This window comes from Vigna umbellata, chromosome 5 (assembly GCF_029865625.1).
Source record: "Vigna umbellata cultivar VRB3 chromosome 5, Vumbellata_1.0, whole genome shotgun sequence".
Classification (NCBI taxonomy): domain Eukaryota; kingdom Viridiplantae; phylum Streptophyta; class Magnoliopsida; order Fabales; family Fabaceae; genus Vigna; species Vigna umbellata.
The window spans coordinates 69,065,548-69,091,571 of record NC_142169.1 but is presented as its reverse complement, the minus strand read 5'-3'; the positions used below and the strand labels follow the sequence as shown (position 1 = coordinate 69,091,571).

Below are 26,024 nucleotides of genomic sequence, written 5' to 3'. Positions count from 1 at the left end.
TAATTATTATTTAACTTTTTATTTTTTAATTTTTAACCTAATACATTTAGGGAACTCTACTCATTCAATTTTATTTGAATTTCAAGGACTAATCTGACAACATTATACACTTTCATGGATTGAAAAATTGATTTGCTTCTCTATAAAACCTATTTGACCTAGATTGTTAGTCACAAGATAGTTTTCAATGTTAAATATCCCGCCCAAATGAGATAAAACTTAAATAATATTGGTATAAACCCATGACAATAGTGTAGGATAATTATATGATATCCTTCCATTTAAAAATAGTGTGTTGGTAACTTTATTAACTTTTAAAATAATTACTATAAAAATCATACATATAAAATATATTTGTCATAGTTGTTTTTCAGTAAAATTACATATTATCGAATGTCAAACATTTTGCACCTTCACCGTCCTTTTATTTTGGAATAGGTATTTTAAAAATTTTGATTTTTCTTATTTCAGAATGCTTATTTTAGAATACTCATTCCAATATAAAAAGAGTGGACTAAAATTTTGAAAGGTTTAAAAAATAATCACATTTTCTATTTTCTTCTCTCTTTCTTCTCCAATTTTAAAAATAGTCATTTCGTTGAAAAGTCTTACAAACAATTTCTTCTCCCACTCTTAATATTTTACTGAAATATTACTAATTGGATTAACAGAAGAAAAAGAAATTCATCATTGGCGTCGTTGAAATAAAAGGGCACGTGAAAAGAGTGACAAATTGCGCAAGCAATGGCTTGCATGAAGCACTAATTAGTAATTAGCATCGGACATCAAAATATTTAACCACACGACACCAATGATCCATTTGTCCACGTCAACCAGTTGTGGTCAAACGGATCACCCAAACCAAAGCCCAGTCCATTTCGTTTCAGATAAGCCCAAGGTGTTGCTTATTTTATGCTGTTTTGTTTTTGTGAAAAATAGTCTCTTTGAGATTATCAAACATAAACCTTTATGCTAGAAAATAATGATTAATCGAAATATTGTCATTCCTTGTTATCTATTTGACCAAATCAGCCAACTTAGTCAAATTCTTATCTTCAAAAATGAATTATAGATTTTTTTTATGTTTTATGCGTGAAGTATTCATAAATGTTTTTTTTTTCTTGTGAAATGTTCTCCAATAACAAAATTTGACAAAGCTTCTAACTTCAATCATATTCTCTCTATTTACGTGTTCAAACTCTAATTTTCTTTCAAAAATTTGAATTAATATCACTCAGATCAACTTTACGTTGGTGGATTAATTATAGAATTTTTACTGAAAAAAAAATTATCTTGGGTATAGCAGTCTAAATCTTCATGAGAAATTATAACTAAATAGAAAAAATCTTTATTCAATTTTATTATGATTAAATTTCTGATTATATCGCAGCCGACAAAAAACAGTTTTTGTTTGCATGTGGCAGTTGTTGTGCGTGCAGTTATCACTCAAGGAAGTTGTTTTTTAAGGAGCACTAAAACCGATATCTTCTTATTGATATGTATTATTACAGATAAATTATTCTACAGTGATTTTTTTGTTCGAGTTATTTAACGTACGCACGTTGATTTTGTTGCATGGTGTGGTTGGTGGTGCAGACAAATATAGCCGTAATAGAGTTTCCCATATTTGGATGATGAATGCGTTTTTTAGGTTTTGTTTATTATAGTTACTAAAATACAATTCAATGGTTAACGTTACGTTAGGGAAAAGAACGTGCAGTCTTGTTTATTCTCCTGCAATCTTTATATGATAGTTCATGCACGCAATCTTCTTTAGCAACAGAATATGCTTAGTTTAGAGAGTTCCTGAAGAAGAAACCTCTCCCATTTCTCATTATTTCGGTATCAATTTTTGAATCTTCTTTCCTTTTTCTTCACTCCAACTTCATTTAATGCGAACTTCCGTGAAGCAAGAACCATTAATTAACTTTCATAATAAGCAGCACAACCCTATTCATCAACCCTATTCATCAACCCATCATTACCATTATTATTGTCTTTCATGTTTCAAGGTTTCTGTGTTTCTTCTAGGCATGCATCATACCTTACATCTTCCTTCTTTTTCAAACTTTAGTCTCAAAATCGGTTCGTGTTAATTTCAGTCTTCCTTGTTATTTTTTGCTTTGGTGGAAATTGAATTCGTTCCGGAAAGAAAAACAAATACAGAACAAAGATTTCCAACAAATGGAGTTGCTATATTGAACTTTTCCTTCCCTCCAAATTCATTAGTTATTTCGAATTCCGACCAGTTTCTTCAACTATTGTACAACTGTTTTCTTACAGTTATTAGGAGAAATTAAGATTGTTATGCTATCATAGGAATTTTTGTCTCAAATTAACATTCCAGATATCCCAGTCATTTGTTTCAACTCGAGTGGTTACAAACAAATACACATAATGTTGGGTCTAATAAATATTTTTAGGTGCCAAAAACCAGTGCAAAGTCCTGTTTGTGGGTTGATTAGGTATTTCCACAAGGAAATAATCCCAGTGGAATGGAAGAAACCAAGCATAGGGTGGACAAAATTGAACTTTGATGGATCCTGCAAAAGTCTAACTGGAAAAGCAAGCATTGGTGGGCTTGTCCGAAATCACAATGCAGAATTCTTGCTTGGCTATGCTGAATCCATTGGAGAAGCCAACAGCACTATTGCTGAACTGACTGCACTTAGGAGAGGCCTTGAGCTAGCTCGTGAAAATGGTTGGAATGATCTTTGGCTCGAAGGAGATGCGAAAACATTGCTTGAGATCATAGAGAAAGGGAAAAAAGCTAGATGCATGGAGGTAGAAAGACATATCAGTGATATAAAATCTATTCTACCAGACTTTAACAAGATGATGGTGAGTCACATATATAGGGAAGGGAATGGAGCTGCTCATAAATTTGCTCAAATTGGTCATGACTTGGACCATCCTACAATTTGGAGACTCATTCCTCCTGACGAACTCGTCACTCAGTTGCTTCAAGATGCTCAAGGTACAATTGTTCTTAGAATGAAGGAAACGAAGGATAAATCATACTGATTTTTTCTTCTTCTTAGTATATATACAAATATATGATTTTGTTTTCAAGTACAATGTATATATGTATGTGTAAGTACTGTAATTTATTATTGTACATGTATTTATGTAAATGAAAAGCTAAGTTGGGTTCAATTTTCAAATAACTATATATCTTCTTTTCTTGATCATGTTAATGATTAATGGAATAAACATTACCAAGTTTTACACACACAAACACATGTAGCCTGAATGAATGGCTTCAATATAATGGAGGTCAATTACTGAAGAAATTAATTAATGAGATGGCATAAAATAATAAAAGAACTTATTCTGTCTATTCACTTTATAATGAGTGACATGAAAGTGACTTGAGTTGGAAGTAAGATGCATATGCATCCTTAATGGATAATTTCTTACTTTAATTGAATTTACACTCTATCTGATGATCCTTCTGTAACGTGTATTTTGCACAATATATTTAAAACTATATATATATATATATATATTATATATATATATATATATATATATTACTAATTATGGCATGCTTTTTATCTTTTTAATTTTTTGGAGCACACATAAAATATTTGGGATATCTATTAGGTTGGTTATTCAATTAATCTAATTTAATTCGATTAGATTAGGTTGAATTTCATTGATAAATATATTAAATATTTTTTTTAGTAATTAAGTCGAATAATCAGTTTATGTAAAACCTACAATGTCTAACTTGCCAATAATCCCATAAAGTGTATGTGCCAAAAATAAATATGCTTTTTTTTGAAGAGCCGAATTTGACATTTGTAAGCCCACATTCGATACGTTCAATCTAAAAACATTTTTCTCTCCTTATATTGTAACATATATCATCTGGTTTATAAAGCTGCAATTCTAATTAATTTAATGAATTCCCCCAGATAGATTTAATACAAAATTAGTTATTTTACATTTTTTAAGGTAATATACAGAACAGATTTTGCAAATACACTATGTTGCAAATGAGCTTTTTCAACCTTTAATATTGTATCTATGCCACAAATAATCATGAATTTTACAATGTAGTTTACATGTCGTTGTTGGAAGATTTTCAACAAAGGTTATTGCATGCTCGCACTCTATATGAAACAGGTTGTGTCTTCTTTATGTTTTTTACTGAATGTAGAAGTCATGGTCCATTTTGGAGTAATAATAAATAAATAAATATCACATTCATAAATATGCAGATTTAAATTCCTTTCTTATTTAAATATTTTATTGATAAATATATGTGAATACATCTGGAAGCTTTATTTGAACCTTGTAAACAAATGCAAACATGATTTTTCTCTATTGTCTCTATCTCTTGAAGTTTTGTGTGCATGCATACGCAATTTCAACTTTATATTCCAACTTCTTCTTTGTTGAAATTCTCCTTTTTGAACTTAAGGGAAACAAAACTCACAAATAGAAAATTCCCAAAAAAAAAAAAACTACAGGAGAGAGCCTTGTATAGTATCTGTCTAAAAGCAAAAGATAACTCAAATAAGTGCACATCTCTTTATATCTCCAAAAAAAAAAGAAGCTGATCTTTAACATTATTGGAGTGGCAACAACCAATATGCAGAAGTGCTCCAAAGATATTCGTCAAAAATGTCACACGTTACTTACAAAACCAAAAAGCCTTTAGAAATTGCTGATATACTTATTCAGGATTTTCTATAAAGATAAAACCGTGATCATTTCTCATTTCTCATTTCTCATTTCACAAAATAAACAAACCATTTTCAGCTTTCAAGACTGTAATAAAATATAAAATATTGCAAATGCTAAAACAGATTGCAGTTTTAAGAAAACAAAACAATCAAAGTTATTTAATGGTAAAAAAAATGTTTTTTTTTTATCACATATATGCAGCAGATAATTGTCATCTCTCTACATCTAATTTAAAGCCCAAAATTTCAACACAGAAAACTGGACTTCATCAAACAATGCTTAAACAACTTTTCGGCCCATAATAAAGTACATTTGGTACTCTAACTTATGCAACTCAACTGCAGAAAAACAAAATAAAAAACTAATATCCGGCTTAAGGAAACATCTCATGTACCATGCACCATTTTTCATGTTATTAATGTATGAGATTATCTCAGTTTAACTGATAACAATGTAAATTAGAAGATGTAACGTTAAATACTTGAAAAGTAGTTTTTTAATTGTTTCAGATATATGAATCCAAATTTACAGCACAGATCATTAAAATATAAACTTAAGAGAACCAAATATCAAAAAATAAATTTAATCACATGACCTTTCATGTGATACCTTATATGTAACGAACTTTTTCACCAAAACATGTGTTATATGAACCTGTGATCGATATAAGTTCAAGTTTCACAATCACAACCAATCAGGTTTATTTAAGTTTTATTATATTTGTATATTCCTATTATCTAAAACTAGAAATCAACAGGAAAATCAAAACATCTGACAAGAAAGCTTTCCAAGTTTATCACTTTCAAACAAGTAATTTTCAGAATAGAATATATAATGGCAACGGGTTTGGCATACTGTTACAATCAGACACACCAGTTTTTGTGTACATGAGATTGTACAGAACCAGCACATATAGAAAAACATCTACTTTTATCTAAGATGGCATGAGAACCAAAAGCACACACATACTAATATCATAGACATGAAAAACAGCTATCTAATTCCAACCACCAATCATGTGTTTTATTTTATTTATAAAATCTCTCAAATGGTAATTCACAACACTGCATTCATCTCAGCGCTGGCATTTCCACAACAAGGAGCCTGAAATTTTGCACTGACACGATTCACAACCATCCAAAATCAGAGCACCACCAAAAAGGCAAGAAAAAAAAGAGAGATTAAAAGCATTGTTTTTAACAGAAAAGTTTGCAGCTTGTGAGGTGAGTTAGCGAAAGATAAGGATTTTGGTTTTTGAAAGATTAGCGATCAAATCAAACGAGGATTCCAATAATGACGCGAATATGCCACGCGCACACATGTTATGAGAATTGGACTATTAGTATTTTGTTTCCTGCCATATAAATAAATACACACAAAATCACAGTCTTTTAGTTTTAGGCGTTAACCTGTTCCCCTTTCTTTTCTTTTATTCTGTTCCTCTGTTCTCTTCTGCCTCTTTCACTCCCACTTTTACCACAAAATATCCCAATTTCGCCACAAAAAGAAATAATAAAAATTGAACTGTTATTACTATTTTATGGGGAAAAAATCGACGCCGGAAGAGGAAGGAAAAGCGGTACCGGAGCATCTGCGGTGCAACCGGACGGACGGGCGGCAATGGCGGTGCCGGCGGAGAGTGATGGAAAACCTAAAGCTCTGCGAGATTCACTACCTGCAAGGTCAGCATCGGCAGCACAAGGAAAAGGTTCCGGAGTCTCTGAAGCTTCAGAGAAAGAGCCAAAACGACGCCGTTGAGACTCATATTGGGGCGAAGCGGAAGGGCAACTCGAGAGAGGCATTTGTCAATAGGAGGAACCAATTGGAGCTCATAAGGATGGTTCTGCAGAGAGAGGCTGAGAAGAAGAAAAAGAAGGAATCGCAATTGAATTTGCCTTTGAAATTGAATTTGCACTCCAATCACGACTTGAGGAGGGAGTTGCCGAATGGGGTTATGGCTATTGCTTCCTCTTCAACGCCCAATGTGGCTTCTTCTTATCGTTACTTCAGGTCCAAGAATGTTGAGAGGGGTTCTGGTGGCAAATTGCAGGTGGGTTTTGACTTTTGATATTTTGACTTTTTCGTTTTCTTTTTTGTCTTTCTTTGTAGTGATCGGTGAGTTTGTTTGATTCTTTTAAGGTTGTGCAGTGTGGACGAAATTTGAAGAAGGGGAGGAGGAAGAAGTGTCATTGGTGTCAGAGAAGTGATTCTTGCAGTCTTATAAGGTGCTCAAACTGCCAGAGAGAGTTTTTCTGCATGGATTGCATTAAACAAAGGTTGGAACTTGGACTTGTTTCGTTATTTCGCTACCATTTACAAATGCTCTTTTTTTTTCACTGTGAATTTCTAGCTTCATTGTTGTCCTTGCCTATGAGGTGTGAAGTGTTGCTTGATCAGAGTTTATTTCCTAGCTGTAGTCTGTACATTACTTGTGGTGCAGTTCTAGAACTTCTTAGATGCCCCTTTTGATGCAATGTCGTTAAATAACCGAGATGCGCATCTATAGCACTATGGCATTGCGTTTTGTAAAGGGAGGTCCGCGATGGCGGCATTCTAGACTGCAATGGCTTGTTTATGTGGTGGAATTTCGGCGTTCTGCTATAACCACCGTCTTCCATTGATAAAATTGGTTGATAGAGATTTGGGGAATGATTATCAATGTCAACAGAGGTTGATAAGAATAAAAGATTAAGTGAAAAAGAAAAGTACATCGTATTTTGTACATCCAATTCCATTCCACTTTCCTGTTCCCTGTTATGTTTGTGCCGCTTCTAGAATCAGTTCTACTACACCAGGTTATTGAATCGAAATTCAAATTGTAAACTGCCGCTCTATTCCGTGAATCGTAATTTTGTATCAAATAGTAACTTTCAGGTATGAAAAGTTACCTCAAATATGTGTGTGCGTGTGTAAAATTTAATGTAAACAATTTAAACTGGATGGAAGTAGATAAAACAACTTAAACAAAAGGCATACAAAACAAATCTACTAGTTATATCTAAGGCTTTGAAATCTTTATTTTAGAAGAATGGAAGCACACCAATGAAATAGCTAAACAGAGTACACGCATTGAGTGAGGGAGTAACAAATAAAGTTGGAATAATCAAATAGGTTAAGTTCAAAAGTGTTCTTTCAAATTCCTACCTATGTGAAAATTTAAACTCGCATGATTTATTATTTTTTTCATAAGATTTGGTGAAAAAGTAAAAACATGAGAATTGTGTGGGTGATACAAAATTACATTTGTTCATTCATGTATCTTGGGATTTAAAGTCATATAAGTTTCATCTTGGAATACGAATTGGTAGATAGACAAAAATGTATCAAATCCCAAGATTTTTATAACTATGCTACTGCATAATCACATTGATCAATAATGGCTAGAACTAGGTGTTGCCAGCATCTTTGATGCTTATGATCAAAATATGAGATATTTGGCAATTTATCTGTTGAAAAACCTGTAGGTATTTTGACACTCAAAATGAGGTTAAGATGGCATGTCCAGTTTGCCGAGGAACTTGCACCTGTAAAGATTGCTTGGCACCTCAATATGAAGACAGTGAAAGTAAGGTCTGACATCAAAGATAAATGCTTTTTACAGATACTACAGTTTTTTCTTAGCAGCATTTGCTGACAGATTGGTTTTGTGCCTTATTTTTTAAGGAGCATTTAGCTGGTAGAAACAGAGTTGATAGGATATTGCATTTTCATTATTTGGTCTGTATGCTCCTTCCTGTACTGAAACAAATAAAAGAAGATCACCACGTGGGTGTAGAAACAAAAGCGAAAATTAAAGGTAGTGACTATTATGCTTCTAATATGATGGTTGCTAAATTAGTCATTTTGATTTCAACCTGGTTATCTTACATGATATTGTGCATGGCAGGGAAGAAAATGAATGATATTATCATCAAACCAGTCAAGTTTGGCTGCAATGAGAAAAATTACTGGTAAGTTCTCTTTTGTTGATATTATTGAGAAAATTAAAATGTTTCTCTAGTGTTGCTTGCTGACAATTATAAGTATCTATGGAACCCTTGTCTCAGCAATCATTGCAAAACACCCATTTTGGATCTTCATAAAGGCTGCCTTAGTTGTTCATACAGTCTTTGCTTAAGTTGTTCTCGCGCATTAAGTCAAAGAAGAATCTCTGAACAAAACAACTCTTCCATATCCAAGCAACCTGACAGGATAAGTGCTTGCACTTCTGGCAAAAGGTACCTATTGGATGAGAAGGCCATTTCTCATGGCAATTTAACTGATACCTCAATGTTAACTGAGTGGACAAGTTGTAACGGTGCTTCCATAGTATCATGCCCAACTACAAAGCTTGGTGATTGTGGTAATAGCCACCTTGATCTAAACTACGTTTTTCCCTTAAGTTGGATCAAAGAAATGGAAGCAAAGGCAGAAGAAATAATTTGCAGCTATGACTTTCCTGAAACTCTGGATAAAAGTTCAAGTTGCCCAATGTGTGTCAACAAAGATCATAAAACTAGCAGATACAAACAGCTACCGGAAGCAGCTCAAAGGGAAGATTCTAATGATAATTACTTATTTTATCCTACAGTTTTGGACATCGGTAGCAATCATTTTGAACACTTTCAGAAACATTGGGGAAGAGGCCATCCTGTAGTAGTGAGAGATGTGCTGCAAAGTACACCAAACCTTAGTTGGGATCCACTGTTCATGTTTTGCACTTATCTTGAGAGGAGCATGACAAGATATGAGAATAACAAGGACTTACTTGAAGCTTGTTTGGATTGGTTTGAGGTCAGTTTATCAATATTTTGTATATGCTAAACACATTTTAAGTTGATACTGTTATGTTGTTTGAGATAAAAGGATAAGCACCATCTTAGAAAACTATTCATTGCAATTAATGTACTTGGTAGCATAAAATAAATTATAATGTTCGAAGTTTTTGCTATTTGTAACTTTCAATATCATGCAGCATAAAGACATCATATGCTCAGATCAGTGAAACGTGAAGAAATGATGGATCCTTCTGTTGAGTCTTGAACAGAACGACCATTGTTGAAAGTATAATATTAAATACGGAACTCTTACTTTGGCAGGTGGAGACTAACGTTAGGCAGTATTTTACCGGATCTCTTAAATGTCAACCAAAGAAAAATACTTGGCATGAGATGCTGAAACTTAAAGGGTGGTTGTCTTCCCAACTATTCAAAGAACAGTTTCCAGCTCATTTTGCCGAAGTAATCGATGCACTTCCAATTCAAGAATACATGAATCCCTCGTCAGGTCTTTTGAATTTAGCTGCAAATTTGCCACAGGGGAGTACAATGCACGACATAGGACCATATGTTTATATTTCATATGGCTGTGCTGATGATGAAGCCGAGTCCGTGACAAATCTCTGTTATGACTCATATGACATGGTGTGTAATATTTCCTGAATTAGTTTATTTAATTAAAACTTACCATGGAAAGGAAATTTCTCATCTTATGGAATATGCTCCGTCTTTTGATATTTCCTTTTCGTTACAAAATTTCCATGTTCATCTTGTATGCATTTAACCGGTTGATAACTTATAGATAATCTCGCCTTTTGAAGTAAAAAGCCTTGTGTCCTCGTATGCTTTAAAAACCTTGTTCCTTGTATGTATGCTTGTTTTCAGGTGTTGAGTGAAAGCATGAAAAGTTTTCCAGTACAAATATGGCTGTACCTATTACATTCTTGTAATTGTTTAAATTTTACCATTTTTTTTATCTTAATAGACATGGCCTTTATATTTATATTGAATAGTTACTCAAATATGTTCGAAAGTATATATTCCAACCAAAACAGCCAAATATGCCGCTCACTATGGTTGATGTGTAATTCCAGGTTAACGTTATGGCACATTCCATGGACATCCCTCTGTCCACTGATCAGCTATCTAGAATAAGCAAGTTATTGAAAAAGCACAAAGTTCTATGTCAAAAGGTGTCATCTAAAACTACTACTGACCACGCAGAAGACAGGGAACAAAATGAAATGCAAAGTTTGGTAAGAGAAGGAACTGATTTTTTAAGGAGAGTCAACAGAACATCTTGCATCTCTTGTGAAGCGAAAACAATATGCAATCAGAATTTAGACAACAATATTTCCGGTGATAAAGAATGTGGTTCCTATTCTGAAACTGAAAAGGCACATCGCTCTTTATCTTTCCACAGCATAGTTCTAAGTTCTGAGATGTTTCCAGATCATAATCCTAGAAATTCCGTTGAAAACTCAGACAATGATAAAAGGAAGAAGGCTACAGGGAATGCTGGTGCTCAATGGGATGTCTTTCGAAGACAAGACGTGCCAAAGCTCTTAGAATACCTTAAAATACACTCTGATGAATTTTCTTATACTAGTGAACATCACGAGAAGGTATGTTTACAAGAAGACAATTCCCAACATGATGTTGTCGAAGTTGGTGATGATCAATTTTATATCTTGTATGCAGATGGTTCATCCACTTCTAGATCAGAGCTTCTTTCTTGACAATACGCACAAGATGAGACTTAAGGAGGAATTTAGTAAGTATACCCGTGTTTCATTATGTATTATAATTGTGCATAACTAAAATTGACTCGGCTGTTTCTGTTGTCAGAAATTGAACCATGGACTTTTGAGCAACATGTTGGAGAAGCTGTCATCATTCCTTCTGGATGTCCATACCAGATTAGGAATCCTAAGGTCTATTGCGTTTGTATCAAAGATTCTTACCCTGTCTGTCTCTTTTGTAGTCTAGTTAAACAACAGAAATTTTAAACTGTTCTTGAACTTGATGTACATGCTTGTTGAATGTGATTTTCACATTTGGAAATTTACTTACGACGCCAAATCTGAAGTGAAATTCAAGCAATATGAAGTTATCAAAGCATACATTGTACCCATACATTTAAAAGGAAACAAAAATATTAGCACACCATCGATGCCCTTTGCTTTCCACGTGATTGCTGATTGAGGATATCATTATTTAGGCACTGACTTTTGTTTCACTTTTTATCTTGTGTTTTTTAGTGTATGACAAGTTTGTTATTATTTATCTGCAGTGTTGTGTTCGTGTGGAGTTGGAATTTGTGTCCCCTGAGAATGTTGCTGAGTGTATCCAATTGATTGATGAGGCCCGGCTGCTTCCAGAAGACCACCCCGCAAAAGTAGAAAAACTGGAGGTAGTCTTCGTAATAATACTTTTATTTAGCAATTTAGCCTTTGTCCTGTTAGATGTTTGCCCTGAATTCACAAGGCCTGTTTCTGTTTTTGGTTTATGAAAACAGGTGAAAAAAATGGCCCTTCATAGCATGAATACAGCAATAAAAGAAATATGTGAACTTACATGCAGAACATGATTGCACAAGCTAAAGTATATTTTAAGATGCCTCTGAACCTCTCATGTCTAAGCTCCATATCATGTATTCTTTTTTGTACAGATTAATTCTCAAAATTGGTTGCTGCCTGTTTCTATTCTTTAATTTGCGGTGACCTTTATGCTTTAGCTGAGAATTTGAAATAAAAAATACATGCTCTGTATATGTTCCTCTGAGACTGCGAAAATTCCAATTAGCCAATACCACTCCATAACTGCTCCATTCCAGACTATTCAAATCTAGTTTCAAGGAGTGGATTTAATCCAATTCTGTTTTTAGATTCTAATTAATTAGATTTGGATTCCGCCTTTCCAGACGATGTTTAATGGGTGTGTCCTTGTGGTTCAAGTTCATATCACTTCGTAACTAGCTGTCGCAAGGCCGGGTGCTGCATTAGACAATTGCATTAATTTTTTTTCATATATTTTAAATAATTGAGATTTAGTAGTCACTATATTAGTATTCTTCACTCTTTCTTTCTAATGTCATTTGCAGGCACCCAAATCATTCTTCCTAGCCAAATTTTTCTAAATTCTTTTATTAAATACAAAGTATGATTTAGATAATTTAGAAATCTTATATAAATTGCTTTATATAGTAAGAATATGTTAGTATTATTTTCTTTCTTTTCTAATATGATTTGAAGGCATCAACTTTAAAGGGTGCGATAGTTTATTTATGTTTATCGAAATGCAATGAGCCAATCTGTTCGAGTGTGGAAGTCGGTATAATTTAAGAGCATTGTTAACTATTTTTTACACATTTTTATTGTGAACATAATCGGAATGTATACTGTAGTGTAAATTATTAACTTTAATAATAATTATTTTGAAAATCATATGTAAGGTAATTTCTAATAAGATGACATGGAAATTTTATTATAAGATAAACTTTATCTTTTTAAACAAGTCATGGAATTTAAGTTTGATTGCAACCGCTGCAGCAAGTAAATAAAACCATGTATTTACACTTTCCAGAATAAGTAAATAAATTTTAATTTCTGACGATCACAAGCATTAGAATTAAAATAATTTTTGACGATCACAAGCATTAGAATTAAAATAATTTTTGAGGGTTTAGAAAGAAAATTAAAATAAATCAGGATTTACTACAAGAGAAAATTTATATTACATGGCAATCATGATTTGGGAAAATAATTGTATTTTAATTAATCTATAGAAATATCGTTAAAACTATTTATGAGCTATATTTTAATAAAATCTTTAATTTCCCATCATATTAAATGATTTTATAATATTTCAACTCAAAATAATTACATTTTAACTCATTAAGAATAATTTTATAATATTTTTTATAAATGTTATTATCTCTTATTCCCTTATAAGAGATCACATGGTTCTCTTCTATTAAAATAAAATCGAAACAAAAATACGAAGAATTACAAAATGAGTGTATACTTGATAAGAGAAAAGTTACATAAAACTACTAAGAAAAAAAAAAGAAATTAGTTATTTGAGTATTAACTCGCCATTTAAGACCAGTTTTTTGTTGATTTCACTTTAAATACGAAATATGCAGAGGCATTAAACGTATATTCACCGTTTTATTACTTCTACTTCCATTTTTCTGGTAAACTATAATGCTCACAACAAAAATAACTTGGTAATTAACCAAGATGAATACAGGGGATAAAACTTTCAAAGATTAAAATAGAACAAAAAAATGTGGGAGAGCCATTAGGAGGGGATGTGTTTGTTTAGGGTTTTATGTTAGTCAAAATTGTTTCTCAAGAGCCTCAACAATCAGCTCAAGGGGCCATGAGTCCGTCAATTGTGTAAGAAAGAGACTTTGCCCAATCAGCTCTAAGTAACAGCGTCTGCAGCGTCTGCATCACATTGTAACCAGGATCAAGCTTTCGCTGCCAACCCTACAAATTAAACAATTTCCAATAACAGGTGAATCACATCAGCAAACAGAAATAGTATATGGGAAAGGAATAAGTATTATCTATCTTCTTCCTTGGCTGTATCAGTATATGTCTTATCACATATTTAGAGAACACAATAAAATGAAGAAAAGCAATTACCTCAAGAACCAAGGTTGTCACCATGACAGTACAAACATTGCCATCAATATTAACTCTGTGACGCCTAACTTTCTCAAGTAATTGCTCCATGCACTCCGCAGGATGAACAATGTCACCTTCTGGGGTGCCCCAAAAAGTAAACGATTCTTCTACTTCCTGTTAGAAGACAAATTACACAAATTGTCTAACATGGTTCAAGAAAATAAAATGCATTTATCTCCAGAAAATTAAGCAATCAAACAATAACCAATGTCAATCGTTCCATGCAAAACTATAATAGAATAAATTATTTAACATTCTGAGTCAATAAACCAGAAAGCACAATCAATGTAACATATGGTTGTGGTGCATGTAAAATTCGACCAAGATATCACAAAACAAAACCATATTAGTAAGATCTTGTTTAATTCATCGATTGTTGTAGTTTCAAAAAACTATTTTCAGTTTATAAAAAGTAAAGAATAGAAAAATGTGTTCAGATAAGTGTTTTCTACATATGTATTTTGAAATTTGTTGCCAATTTTACAGTTCTGAAAAAAGGAAAAGTGAAAAAACTTAGAGTGCTATATATGTATCCGGAGCCATACTCCGCAGATGTTAATTTCTCATGCAAATTTTTTTAAAAAAACTATTTTGACATTTTTTTAACAAGTTTTTAGTTTTGTTTTGCTTTCAAAAACTATGTAGTGAAAACAAATTTTAAAAACTCCATTGAAAATAAGCTTTTTAGAATAGCAAATGAATGGAAGTTGAAGACAAAAATACCTCAATGAAGGCATCAGGATTTGGACAGTTTTGTTGCTTTGACAAGTTGAGGGCGCATTCTGCAGCAGTTCGACCATCTCGACGAGCAACAGCTTTAAAAAATTCCAGTAAATTTATTCTATCACTACCAGAGAGTTCGGCAGTCATACCCACATCAAGGAAAACTACATGAGGCTTTGATTTGAAGAGCTGTTTTCGCGACTTGCTCTGAGCCACTCGAACAAGGATATTTCCAGGATGCATGTCTGCATGAATGAAGTTGTCCACCTGAAAGAAGACATTGCAATGTCTTGGAAGTTAAAACTTTATAATGTTACAGTTTAAAACTATTACCAGAAGTCAATTTTTTTTTCGTTCAAACTAAGGATTAGGAGATGCATGATATGATTATTATTATCAAAAGACAAACTATTCAATTTTTTTTCCTTCAAAAAACAAACTATTATTTTGGACAAAAGAAAATTCACTTTGACTGATAAGGCAAAGAAAACTCAATGAATAATATACAAAGTAGATCTAAACAACCAAGGCCATACAAATATCCAACAAAGAAACCTTCTAAATCTAATCTGTAATGATCTGAAAAATCAGTGTATCACACAGTAAAGACAGTTTCTAGAAAGAGTTGATAATTATTAAAAGACATGGTTTGCTATTGTTATAAATAAAAACAAGCATTACAGCAAGTATTGTGAGATTTGAGGCCATCAGTCGTGATGACTTATGCTTTATGTCGCATAACAAATAAAGTATCCCTATACGCAAGTAAATAGTGACACAAAAAACTGCTAATCAGAGATACTTTACCAGAAGCATTTTCAGAAGTGCGTGAGTCCCAATATGAGCAAGAGAAGATTTAAGCCGTTCATGTCCTTGAAGATCATCAACATAATAAGCCACACTCTCACCCTTCTCATATGTTTCCACCAAAACAGCGGGGTGCACTAGTGGATAGACAGGCTTAGGGAAAGAAACATCCTTCCATCTACGGAAATTATAAATAAAGCGACTCAAATGGGCAGCTTCCCTCGCAAGGTCAACTTGGGACATCATGAAAACTGCAAATTGTTGTACACTCTCATCTAATCTTAACCAATTAAGGGCAGGAATGAATTTTGAAACTTTTGCCACCAAATTAATGATAGCAAAATCCCGCCTGATTGACTCTCCCACACCAGGATGTCTAACCTTTACTGCAACCACCAGTGGCTTTGCTTGCTGACCAGGATAACGATATTTTAAGGAAGCGCGGTGCACTTGGGCGATGCTTCCAGATGCTACAGGAAGTTCTTCAAAATTGTCAAAAATTTCAGAAATTTTTCGACCAAATGCTTTTTCTATAGTTTTCTTTGTGTAGCTGAAACTATGTTCAGGAGCTTTAGTATGAAGTTCCGAGAGCTTAGTGCATAAATCTCGAGGAAAGAGATCAGGCCGCGTAGCTGCCCACTGACCCCATTTTATGAATGCTGGCCCTGATTTTTCTAGTGTGCGATGAACAACATGGAGCCACAGTTTCCTAAACTTTGGTCCAAAACTATCTGCAAATGGTGCCATCACAATGCTAGGAGAGAATAATATTGCTAAATAGAGAGCCCTCACTAATAAGATAAGTCCTTCAACTATTATGAATGTAAATGTAAACATGTAATTATACCCATCTTGTGCACGCATGTACAAATCATTCTGTGATGGGTACCGTTCTGAATCTGCCCAATTTCGCTGTGCAAATGCAAGCTCTCCACATGTAAAGGCCAAAATACCAGGAACTAGCAGATAAGAACGAGCTAAAGCCAAGCTCACTGCCTGCGCAATCATATTTACGGTAGGTGTACCATCACCACTGGAACAATACTTTCTGTACAGCCTTTTCCAAGCAATCTGAGAATCATGTGTGACTGTATTGCTTGCTGAGGCTACAGTAAACTTCCTAAAAGAACAGCATTTATGAAAGGCTTCCTTTGTCCCATGCAACAAGAATGAACTGCGTGCTTCACTAGGAAATTTATATTGCACGTACAACCGGCAGTGGTGGATATTCGGTCCAACTGCGACAATTGGCCCATTTTTACTCGCTTCCTGGTATCTGCTATTGTGAGTACGAACAGATCGAGAAGCTCTCCTTATATTTCTAAGCATCAAATATCTGCAAAGTGCAAAACAATAATCATGTCAACTACAATACATCAATACTTTGATCACATGATTCAAGTATGTTTCACGTTATTCCATCCACAAATACTGTACACAAGTAAACCGTTACTTTGGAAATGCTCCCTACAGTGGCTTCTCTTCACTCGTCAGCATAATAGGTATAGACGTAGAAGAGCAATAAATTTTACATCCATCAATCCAAGAGGCATAAAGGGAATGAGAAGGTTGATCCCGCATATAATATGTCCCACTATCTGTTCCTCAGTTTTTGCAGTCCTAATTTATTCCCAGTTTGCCTGTATATATTACCTCTCCTTTCCACTTTGTTACCGCCCGCTTTAAAAATTAGAAAAGATGTTTAACACAACTATAACAAATTTTCTCACCCTCCAAGAAGGGAACTCAATGGGGTTAGACATTTAAATTAGAAGGTAAGAGCTGTCGTTTCTAACATTTTCCTTTGGTTGATTAGATCTCTACCTTTTGAAGGCAATTAAATAGAAATACAGGTCAGAGATGAAGGAATAGCCATAAAATAACAACCCCCAAATTGCTGGAGAATGAACAATAGACCCTTACAATTTTTTGGGTGCAACAGAATTGAAGGATCAAGGATTGCTACTGAAACTCCAGATGCATTCCCCACATGAGAGATCCTGAGTCTAAAATCGAACCCGGAAAGAAAAACGACGAAGATTGTTTGGTTTAATCAAAGAAACAAAGCAGCGCGTAGACAACAGACATGAAATAAAATATAGCAGGAAATTTAAAAATTGAAATCACCTAAATGCAGAGGCGAAGGAGAACAGAGAGAAAAGAAGAAGAGGGAAGTAAAAGGTTGAAGAAAAGGGAACCTGAGAAGGAAGAGATCATGCTATGGTGGTTTGATGAAGATGATGAAACGGAACGGAAGGAATGAAAGAAGCGATGCGATTAAGGAGGTGTGATGAGGTGAGGCTGAGAGCACAGAGAACACGTCTCTCCTTGACTGAAGCCGTCTCAACCAATGGAACAAACCCTAACACAACACCCATTAAATTCATTTTACTTCCAACATGGAAAACAAAATCATCTTTTCTCACAAATATTTCCTCAAAACTAATAATAAATTAATAAATTATTTTTATGCTATTAATTAATGATTTTAAATATTTACATTAATCCTTTGCGTAATACCTTCGATAATATCAGTGGTCAATTCTTAGGGGCGATCTGTGTAGAAAAATTCATGTTCAAATGTAGCTCAAATACTATTCTAGGAACAATCTAAACTTAACCTAAAAAGATAAATAAACAAAATACTCGTTTCCTTCGTTAACGAACCTTCTAGGATCAATTGCCTATTTTCTATGCCTATATTCGTGTTTATCAAATGAGGGTATTAAAAATATTTCAATCTGAATTAATATTTCCTTGCGTGATGAATCTGTAAATGATTTTTTTATGAAAATATTTAATATAAATAAATTTCAACATATTTTATGTCAAATTTATTGTATAATTTATCCAGTCTATATCAAATAGATACGAGGATTTTACCTTACTCGGTTTACCTGTTTTGCGCGCAGATTCCATTGCACGTATCCTGAGCGTTATGAATCACTTCAAAAATGTATTTATCAATTGGCATAAAAAATAGAAAAACAAAATCTGTCAATTTAGATAATATGGAAACTCAAAGAATTACAAATATGGTAAATTTTTTCATAAATTATTAGTAATATTTGTTTATTATTATATCTCAATTTATGTGATTGGTTGTATTCTAGATAAGATCAATTACCTTGTAATTTAAGGTGTCTTAAAGGATACAAATAACAAGAAATATATAAACGGTCTTAAATCTCTACGAGATTATTGGGTGTGGTACGTTTTAATATAACTAATTACATCAAATAAAATGGTATTGTAGAAAGAAAAATTAATAAACATTTAATTATCATATTAAATTAAAAAAAATCAGATTTCTTATAAAAAATTACATATATATATATATATATATATATATATATATATATATATAATGATATGCGATTGTTATATTAATCAATATTTAGTAACTTGTACAGTGATTTGATAAATTCAAAATTGAACTTGTATTTTGTTATAATACTTTTATCATTTATTTTTTTAATATTTTATCTTCTTTTAGATGAGCTTTTGCTGAGCATCATTTAAAAATTGTTGACAAGTAAACATTATGATAGTAATTTAAAAATTGAATTTGTTTTATCTTAACAATTTATTATATTGTCTAATCATTATATTTAACTCGAAAATATTAGAAAATCAAACGTTAATATTGTTAATTAAGATCAAAATTATCTCAAAATTAGACTGGTGAAAACTGTATTACTATTGATCCGACTATTGAAACAATATTACAATGATAAATATTCTTGAATATAAAAAATATTTATACATAATTATGAAAATATAATCATGTAATTTTTGAACATTTAAAAATAATTACTGATGAATATGCAAAAGCACGGCTATTTATATCATAGTATTAGCAGAAGTTGTCATTAAATAATTTAATTTATGTTAATATTTTGACGAGCACCTTTTGCTCGAAAACAACATAAGTGTTGTGATGAAAGGGAACGTGTCAAATTTAAGTACACAACAAAAAAGGAGAAAAGTCACCTCAGCGCATGCTTTATTGTTTGAATTATTAATCAATGTTTAATAAATATATTATTTAAAAAATATATTTTTATTAGGCTGCGGACGGTGGGCATGCACGTCAGCATTCACACCAGTTCAGTTGTGCTGCCACCGTCATAAATATAGATGAATACCTCATGAACTTCATAAATACTTGTATTAAAATATCTACATCTTTTTCTTCTCAATTGCCTCATGATATAAGTAACTCATTTCATTGCAAAATTATCTTACGTTCACGCATAATCATTCACTAATTTTTCTTTTGCTTTTTTCACTTTCTCATTTCCTTATAAGGACCAGTTTTCATGTGTCAAGTTAAATTATACTTTTTTTTCTAAATAGTGTTTTGGATTCTAGAAACATTACTTTGTCCTCTTATATAATTAAGATATTTGCATGTGCAAGTTGAAATAGGTTATTTTAGTTGATTATGAAATTGTGTATATTATTATATAAGATTTTAGTGCTGTGAGTTTTTACTGTTTAATATGTATCACGTGAAATCAACACTGATGACGTGCTTAAATAAATAGCAAAAATAAAGAAAAGAAATAACCTAGCGCGTAAAGTTACATATCCGAACACAGTATCACCATAGACTATCTGCAACTTATGGATCATACACGGCTAAAACAGCCCGGCCCAATAAATGGGTTGAAACGTATAATCCAATTTTAAATACGGTTACTCCCTACACCATCTCAATTGCTGTTCCATGCACCACCACATTTTTTAAAAATTCCAAAACTAATCTTTATATTTTAAAAAATCCTACACCCCTTCTTTTCTTCAACGGATATGTCACATCTATTAACGAATGTGTCCACATCTATTTAAGCTTTATGTTTTTTTTTAGTTTTTAGTTAATTAATTTATTGTATTAATAATAATTATTTAATTAAATAAAATAAAATTAATTTACGTAATATATTATAATAATCTATAAATTAATTAAAATATAATATTTAAATAAACTAATTTAAAAAAAAAACTTAAACAGATATGGCCACATCTGTTAACGAATGTCTCATATCCATTGCAACCTTTGACGTTTCTCTTCTTCTTCGTTTAACACAAAATAAAGGCGCATATAGAATCACTAACCTTGATGAGAGAATAAACAAAAGAAGTACCAAACTTCACAACACCATGAACCCACCATGAATCAAGCAACAGCATGAACCCATGAACCAAGCACCAGCACGAACCAAACAAAGGAGAAGAAAACCTTAACGGAAATGGTAAATTGGGGAAAGGAGAAGATGGAAAATTGGAGAAAGAGAAAAAGAAGAATAAGAGAGGAAGAGAGAAAGCAAGAGTGTGTGGGTAAGGGTGTGGTGTGTGGGTGAGTGAATAAGAGAGTAAAAATTAAGGTTTTAAGAAAATATTAAAAAAGTAAAGGATAAAATTAAATAAAAATATTTTTGGAATTAAAAAAAATAAGAAAGTGTAAGGAGCAGAGAGTATGTGGTAGTGGAGGGAGTAACACTCCCCACATTTGGGTGTTGCTCCCTCCACCCCCACACATCTCTTCCTCCACCTCCCCTTTACTATTTTGCCCCTTCCTCCACCTTTCCTTTACTATTTTGCCCCTCAGTAAAATTTTATTTTTAAAATTTTTGTTTTTTAATTTTATTCATTTATAACATATTTCACTGATAACCTACGTAGTTTCTTGTATGAGTAAAATATTTTTCTACAAAGCTTGGTGATCGTGAAAAGAATTATCAAACAATCTTCTTCTTGTTCTCGGTGCAGTACGTGGTGCAGTGCGTTTATGGTGTAGTGTCCTTGTCGTGGTTCCTCTCCAGGTACGTAGTCATAATCCTTCCAATAATCCTAAACCCTAAATCCTTCCCATACTTCCAATAATCCTTTTAATATCCAAGCCTATAATCCTTGCATGAGCCGCAAAACGTAGTAAAATAAAAACGAAACGTAAAAGGAACACTGCCTATGGACGGATGACATCCTTCAACGGATGTCAACATCCGTTTAAGGCAAAATGGATGTCGACATCCGTTTAAGGCAAAACGGATGTCGACATCCGTTTTGCCTTCAACGGATGTTGACATCCGTTGAAGGATGTCATCCGTCCAGAGGCAGTGTTCCTTTTACGTTTCGTTTTTATTTTATTTGTTTATTTTATTTACAGTAATTTATATTTAAATTTATAATTTTAAATGTTATATATGGTTAGTTTTTAAACGTAATAATTTTGTTAAAATATGAATTTGTTAAAATATGAATTTGTTATAGGTGGAGAAGAAGCTTAACGGAAGAGAGAAAGGTAAACGAAAATGGAAGAGAGGAAGAGGTGCAGAGGGAAGTAAATCAGAAGTTTTAAATAAATTAAAATATTAAAATAATAAAAATAAAAAATTTTAACTTTTGAGGATATAATTGTCATTTTAGAAGGATATAATTGGCATTTTAGAAAATTGGGGAGGTGGAGGAAGAGACGTGTGGGGGTGGAGGGAGTAACACCCCCCACATTTATGTGTATAGGCCCATAGATATAAATGGACCAATTATTTTAAGCCCATCTTTTATATTGAATTTTGTTAAAAATTAAAGATTAACACAACAATTAAAGAACTAAAAAGTAAGGTAAAAAGAGGATGGTTTGAAATATATTTTTATTTTATTAATTGAGAGAACAGTTCATGAATACACCGCTGCATGTACAGATAAAAATATTAAGAACGTCTAATTTACAGCAGAAATAATGAGATCATTATCCTAATATTGGTCTTTTGAATTTATAATTATAATATATGAGTAAGTTAATCTTATACATTTTAATTTTGACAGTGCGCTATTTTAAATTAATAACCCTAATCACAAAAGGTGAGAAAAATATTAGAAAGAGAAAAATACAATATAGAAAACACAAAATAGAATGAAAGTAAAAAAATTAGAGTGAACGATTGGAATGGACCTTAACAAGGATGAAAGTCTTTTTCTAATAATTTAAGAACGAATGAGCCAATCTTTGTTTTAAGTTTGATAATGATTAGTGGTAGAGAAATTACATGACACTTGTACGTATGTGGAGAGACTACAGACCTAATTGCAGCCATCTTAACCTAATTATGGACAAATTTTATGAGTGCAAATCACATCACTGAGCTATTTATTGACTAATCAAACACTGCAATCTCTAATTTCTGCTGACCTTGCTCTACTCCAATACCCAATTGATTCAACTTCTTTTCTACGCCCACAGTTTTCAATATATCTCCCTCATCGGTCACTGCCATTAACATGCATGTCGTTGAAAACTGCACTCTTCAATTATATTTTTCCAGAAGCTTTTCATTTTCTACTGGGTCACATCTCACCCGAATAAATGACCTATATATAGAAGCCATGCATTTTTATATAAGTTTAATTGTTCATCTTAAATTTGTTGTGCAGGACTAAATATATACTGGGACATCAATTTAATGTCATTGTTGAAATATTAAGGGAGAGAAAGATTGCCATTATCCACCGTAGACACGTTTTATAGATAAGCATTTGACAAATCATATTTAATCTATTTCAAACCATTTTCAATACAGTATAAAAAAATCAATGAAGAATTTGCGTTAAATAAAGCTGTACTCTAGATTAAAGTAAGCGTTCTTTTTTGGACTCCGACATTAAAAGATAAGTCTGAATATTTCAAAGGAAATGGATAGACGTTGCAAAAGTTCAACCCGAGAAAGTTAAAGCAAATTCAGAGTAATTAAAGGGCTCAAATAATGCAGTTTTAAGTTTAGTTTTCATCTATATTTTAACATGCAGAAATTCTCTTTTTAACACTTGTAGAAATTAAACATATCTTGTTATCATTAAATATAAAAAGTAAAAAACAAATTTTGAATATAGGTTGATAAATGTTGCACATATTCATGAAATAAGACAAACTTAATAACATTAAAAACATGATTTAAATCATATAATTAGAGGGCCAAAGATCTTATATACAAAATTAGAATAGAACTAGTCAATATAACCTAATAAAACAAGAGAAATCTGGCCCTTGTTGGGTGCAAATGATATTTTTGTGCTTATGAATCAGTCCTTATATATGTAGTGTTGTGATCATCTGAAACTGGGAATGAAGAAACAGACATTGAGAAAAGATAGAGATAAGAAAAAAAGAAGAAAAGGGAAGTGAAGCGAAGCGATGACAATAAGACATGGATCCACTTTAAGTGTTTACTTATTCAAAAACTTTGAAGTTGGAAACAGTTTTTCTTTGGTCGGTCGAGACAGAAAGCGAGAGTCACAGTGGCAAATACATAGGTTGGAGTCAAAGACTAGGCCATAACAACCAATATCCTTTCCTTAATAATCTAAAACAGATGGACATGCATGTCTCTATTGTTCTGAACCCGTTTTCTTAACGACAAAATGCCACTTCGTATGCACACACACCTGGTTGTCTACAAAGTCAATCATTTTTCTGTGACGTAAACCTGACGAACATGTTACATGCGTACGGGAAAACAAGGGCATGTGCTTTCAAGAATGCAATCAGTAACCCAAAGTTATATATGAACCTTCATTATCAACGAGTGAGACAAAGAAAGCTATCATCTAAGATAAACAAATTAAGATGGTGACTTAGCAGCTTACCAAGCCTATATAAATGCAAAATTATGCTTCGGTAGTATGTGGTCGAAAGCTTGGCGTTGACCAAAAAATGTCCAACTTTCCTGCTTCGATAGTCATCCGAGCCACCCAATATGATGTGATGAATGATACTACTAATAATGCATCTGTTTTTACAGAATGCCATAATGATCCGTGGTTCTATCAGGTCTAAATGATTGAGTCTTCCACATTAATTACATTACCAGGTAGTTGCAAATTTTCCACTTCTTTTAGACACAGTTTTTCAAGGGAGTAATCTTCCCTTGTATTTATCTAATAAGCATATGATGTCTACCACTGATTTCGTAAAACCCTTTATCTCATCATCTCTATTTCTCACTGTGACAGAAATGAAAGATAAATTTTAATGTCTTCTAAAAAAAGTTATAACTCTTATGTGAAGAAGAACGTTGTGAAGATTACTCCCTCATCTAATAAATATTGCAATATAGATTCAAATTTTTACTAGTTCGCTTAACCAAAACAATAAAATATGTTTTTTTCCTTTATTAATATACTATATATAATTTGACTTTATTTTTGTTGAACGCTCAAACCGATAGCAAGGAAAATTTGACATTACTTTTTGTGTGTTTTAAAGCAAAAAGTTGTGAGAAGAGAGAAATGTAGGAGCTGATTGTGAGCATTGTGAGGGAATATTAGAACATGTGGCAGAAACCATGTACAGGCAATTCCCAGTTACATAGAGACGGGTCAATGTTGAGGATTCGAAACACAAAAGGACATGAAAAGTTGAGTATATGAAGAAGATAAAATGTGGAGTAGGACCAGTTTTTTGTTTGCTTCTGAGTAGTTCTGTTAATAAGCTTTGATGAAAAAAGGCACGTGCAGTTCAAATATATATGGATCGTACTTTCTACATAAACGATTGTTTTCGAATACACGTAATTCAGAAATCTGGGCTGCGCAGGAGAAGTCATTTACCTAACACCTGTACAACCCTCATTTGCTTCCGACAGCTCAATTCTTGATAACAGACTTTAGAAGTAATTTCCATGTCATATGATGAAGGAAGATAGACACTTCATGCTTTTAGGACTTTTGATACAACTTTCGTGTATGATTACATTTAGTTCTTATTTCTCGGTCTTACTTTTTATTTATTTACATAATTATTTATATAAAAGCAAATATATCTGCCTCTTTTTCTTTCTAGATTGTACTTTCTCGAACACTAAAAAAAAGGAATTTATTATCTTTAATTCCATGCATCAAATAATTAAAATTCAGTATAAATAAGCTGAAACAAATATTATTGGCTCAAGTATATAAATGCTTTAGTAATTTGCTTTAGCTTCTCCTTGGTTTTGTCTTCTCTTAAATGTCCCCCTCTTTGTTTTTAATCTTTTTAGCTGTTATTTTGTATTGGGTGTCTTTAATCTATTTAATAATAATAATCACAGTTATTATTAGTATTAAGATTTGGACATATTTATTATAATAATCGTAGGTTATTAATGAGATTCTTCATTCAATAAGATTTTTTCTTCTTCTTTAAATTTAAATTTAAAAATATCAATTCAACAATAGCATTACTTGTCTTTTTTCCGTTAAATTAATTTCCTTAGTTAGTTGTTATTTAATTTATTTTAGACAATATGAAGCTGAGTGAATTGCTTAAGTTAATATTTAATTTTACTATGAATCTAAATATTTACAG

General features: G+C 32.5%; 2 protein-coding genes across 3 annotated transcripts; one reads left to right on the top strand and one right to left on the bottom strand.

Annotated features, from left to right (window-relative positions):
• The first annotated feature begins 6,067 nt into the window (after window positions 1-6,067).
• Window positions 6,068-12,386, top strand: LOC124831604 (lysine-specific demethylase JMJ28-like). Its single transcript, XM_047305646.2, has 12 exons — window positions 6,068-6,745; window positions 6,835-6,971; window positions 8,160-8,265; window positions 8,359-8,491; window positions 8,582-8,645; window positions 8,742-9,468; window positions 9,774-10,097; window positions 10,547-11,077; window positions 11,154-11,226; window positions 11,301-11,386; window positions 11,746-11,865; window positions 11,971-12,386. The coding sequence occupies exons 1-12, from the start codon at window positions 6,236-6,238 to the stop codon at window positions 12,040-12,042; spliced, it is 2,883 nt and encodes a 960-aa protein (XP_047161602.1). The 5' UTR covers window positions 6,068-6,235; the 3' UTR covers window positions 12,043-12,386.
• Window positions 12,387-13,600: 1,214 nt separating this feature from the next.
• LOC124831605 (uncharacterized) lies at window positions 13,601-18,053 on the bottom strand. Of its 2 annotated transcripts, XM_047305647.2 has the most exons (6): window positions 17,878-18,053; window positions 17,603-17,685; window positions 15,680-17,015; window positions 14,873-15,139; window positions 14,108-14,263; window positions 13,601-13,948 (listed from the first exon to the last, which is right to left on the bottom strand). In XM_047305647.2, exons 3-6 carry the CDS (start codon window positions 17,006-17,008, stop codon window positions 13,829-13,831), a joined length of 1,872 nt encoding a protein of 623 aa, XP_047161603.1. In that variant the 5' UTR covers window positions 17,009-17,015; window positions 17,603-17,685; window positions 17,878-18,053; the 3' UTR covers window positions 13,601-13,828. The 2 variants fall into 2 exon arrangements, with proteins under 2 accessions (XP_047161603.1, XP_047161604.1); XM_047305648.2 differs by lacking the exon at window positions 17,603-17,685.
• Window positions 18,054-26,024: the final 7,971 nt, after the last annotated feature.

Bases quoted from the DNA above. Each gene is read 5' to 3' on its own strand.
- LOC124831604 (XM_047305646.2), top strand. From the start codon at position 6,236: ATGGGGAAAAAATCGACGCCGGAAGAGGAAGGAAAAGCGGTACCGGAG. The intron at 8,646-8,741 runs GTAAGTTCTCTT...CCCTTGTCTCAG, and splicing joins TGCAATGAGAAAAATTACTG to CAATCATTGCAAAACACCCA. The intron at 11,227-11,300 runs GTAAGTATACCC...TTCTGTTGTCAG, and splicing joins GAGACTTAAGGAGGAATTTA to AAATTGAACCATGGACTTTT.
- LOC124831605 (XM_047305647.2), bottom strand. From the start codon at position 17,008: ATGCTTAGAAATATAAGGAGAGCTTCTCGATCTGTTCGTACTCACAAT. The intron at 15,140-15,679 runs GTAAAGTATCTC...GTCTTCTTTCAG, and splicing joins CACTTCTGAAAATGCTTCTG to GTGGACAACTTCATTCATGC. The intron at 13,949-14,107 runs GTAATTGCTTTT...TTTAATTTGTAG, and splicing joins TGACAACCTTGGTTCTTGAG to GGTTGGCAGCGAAAGCTTGA.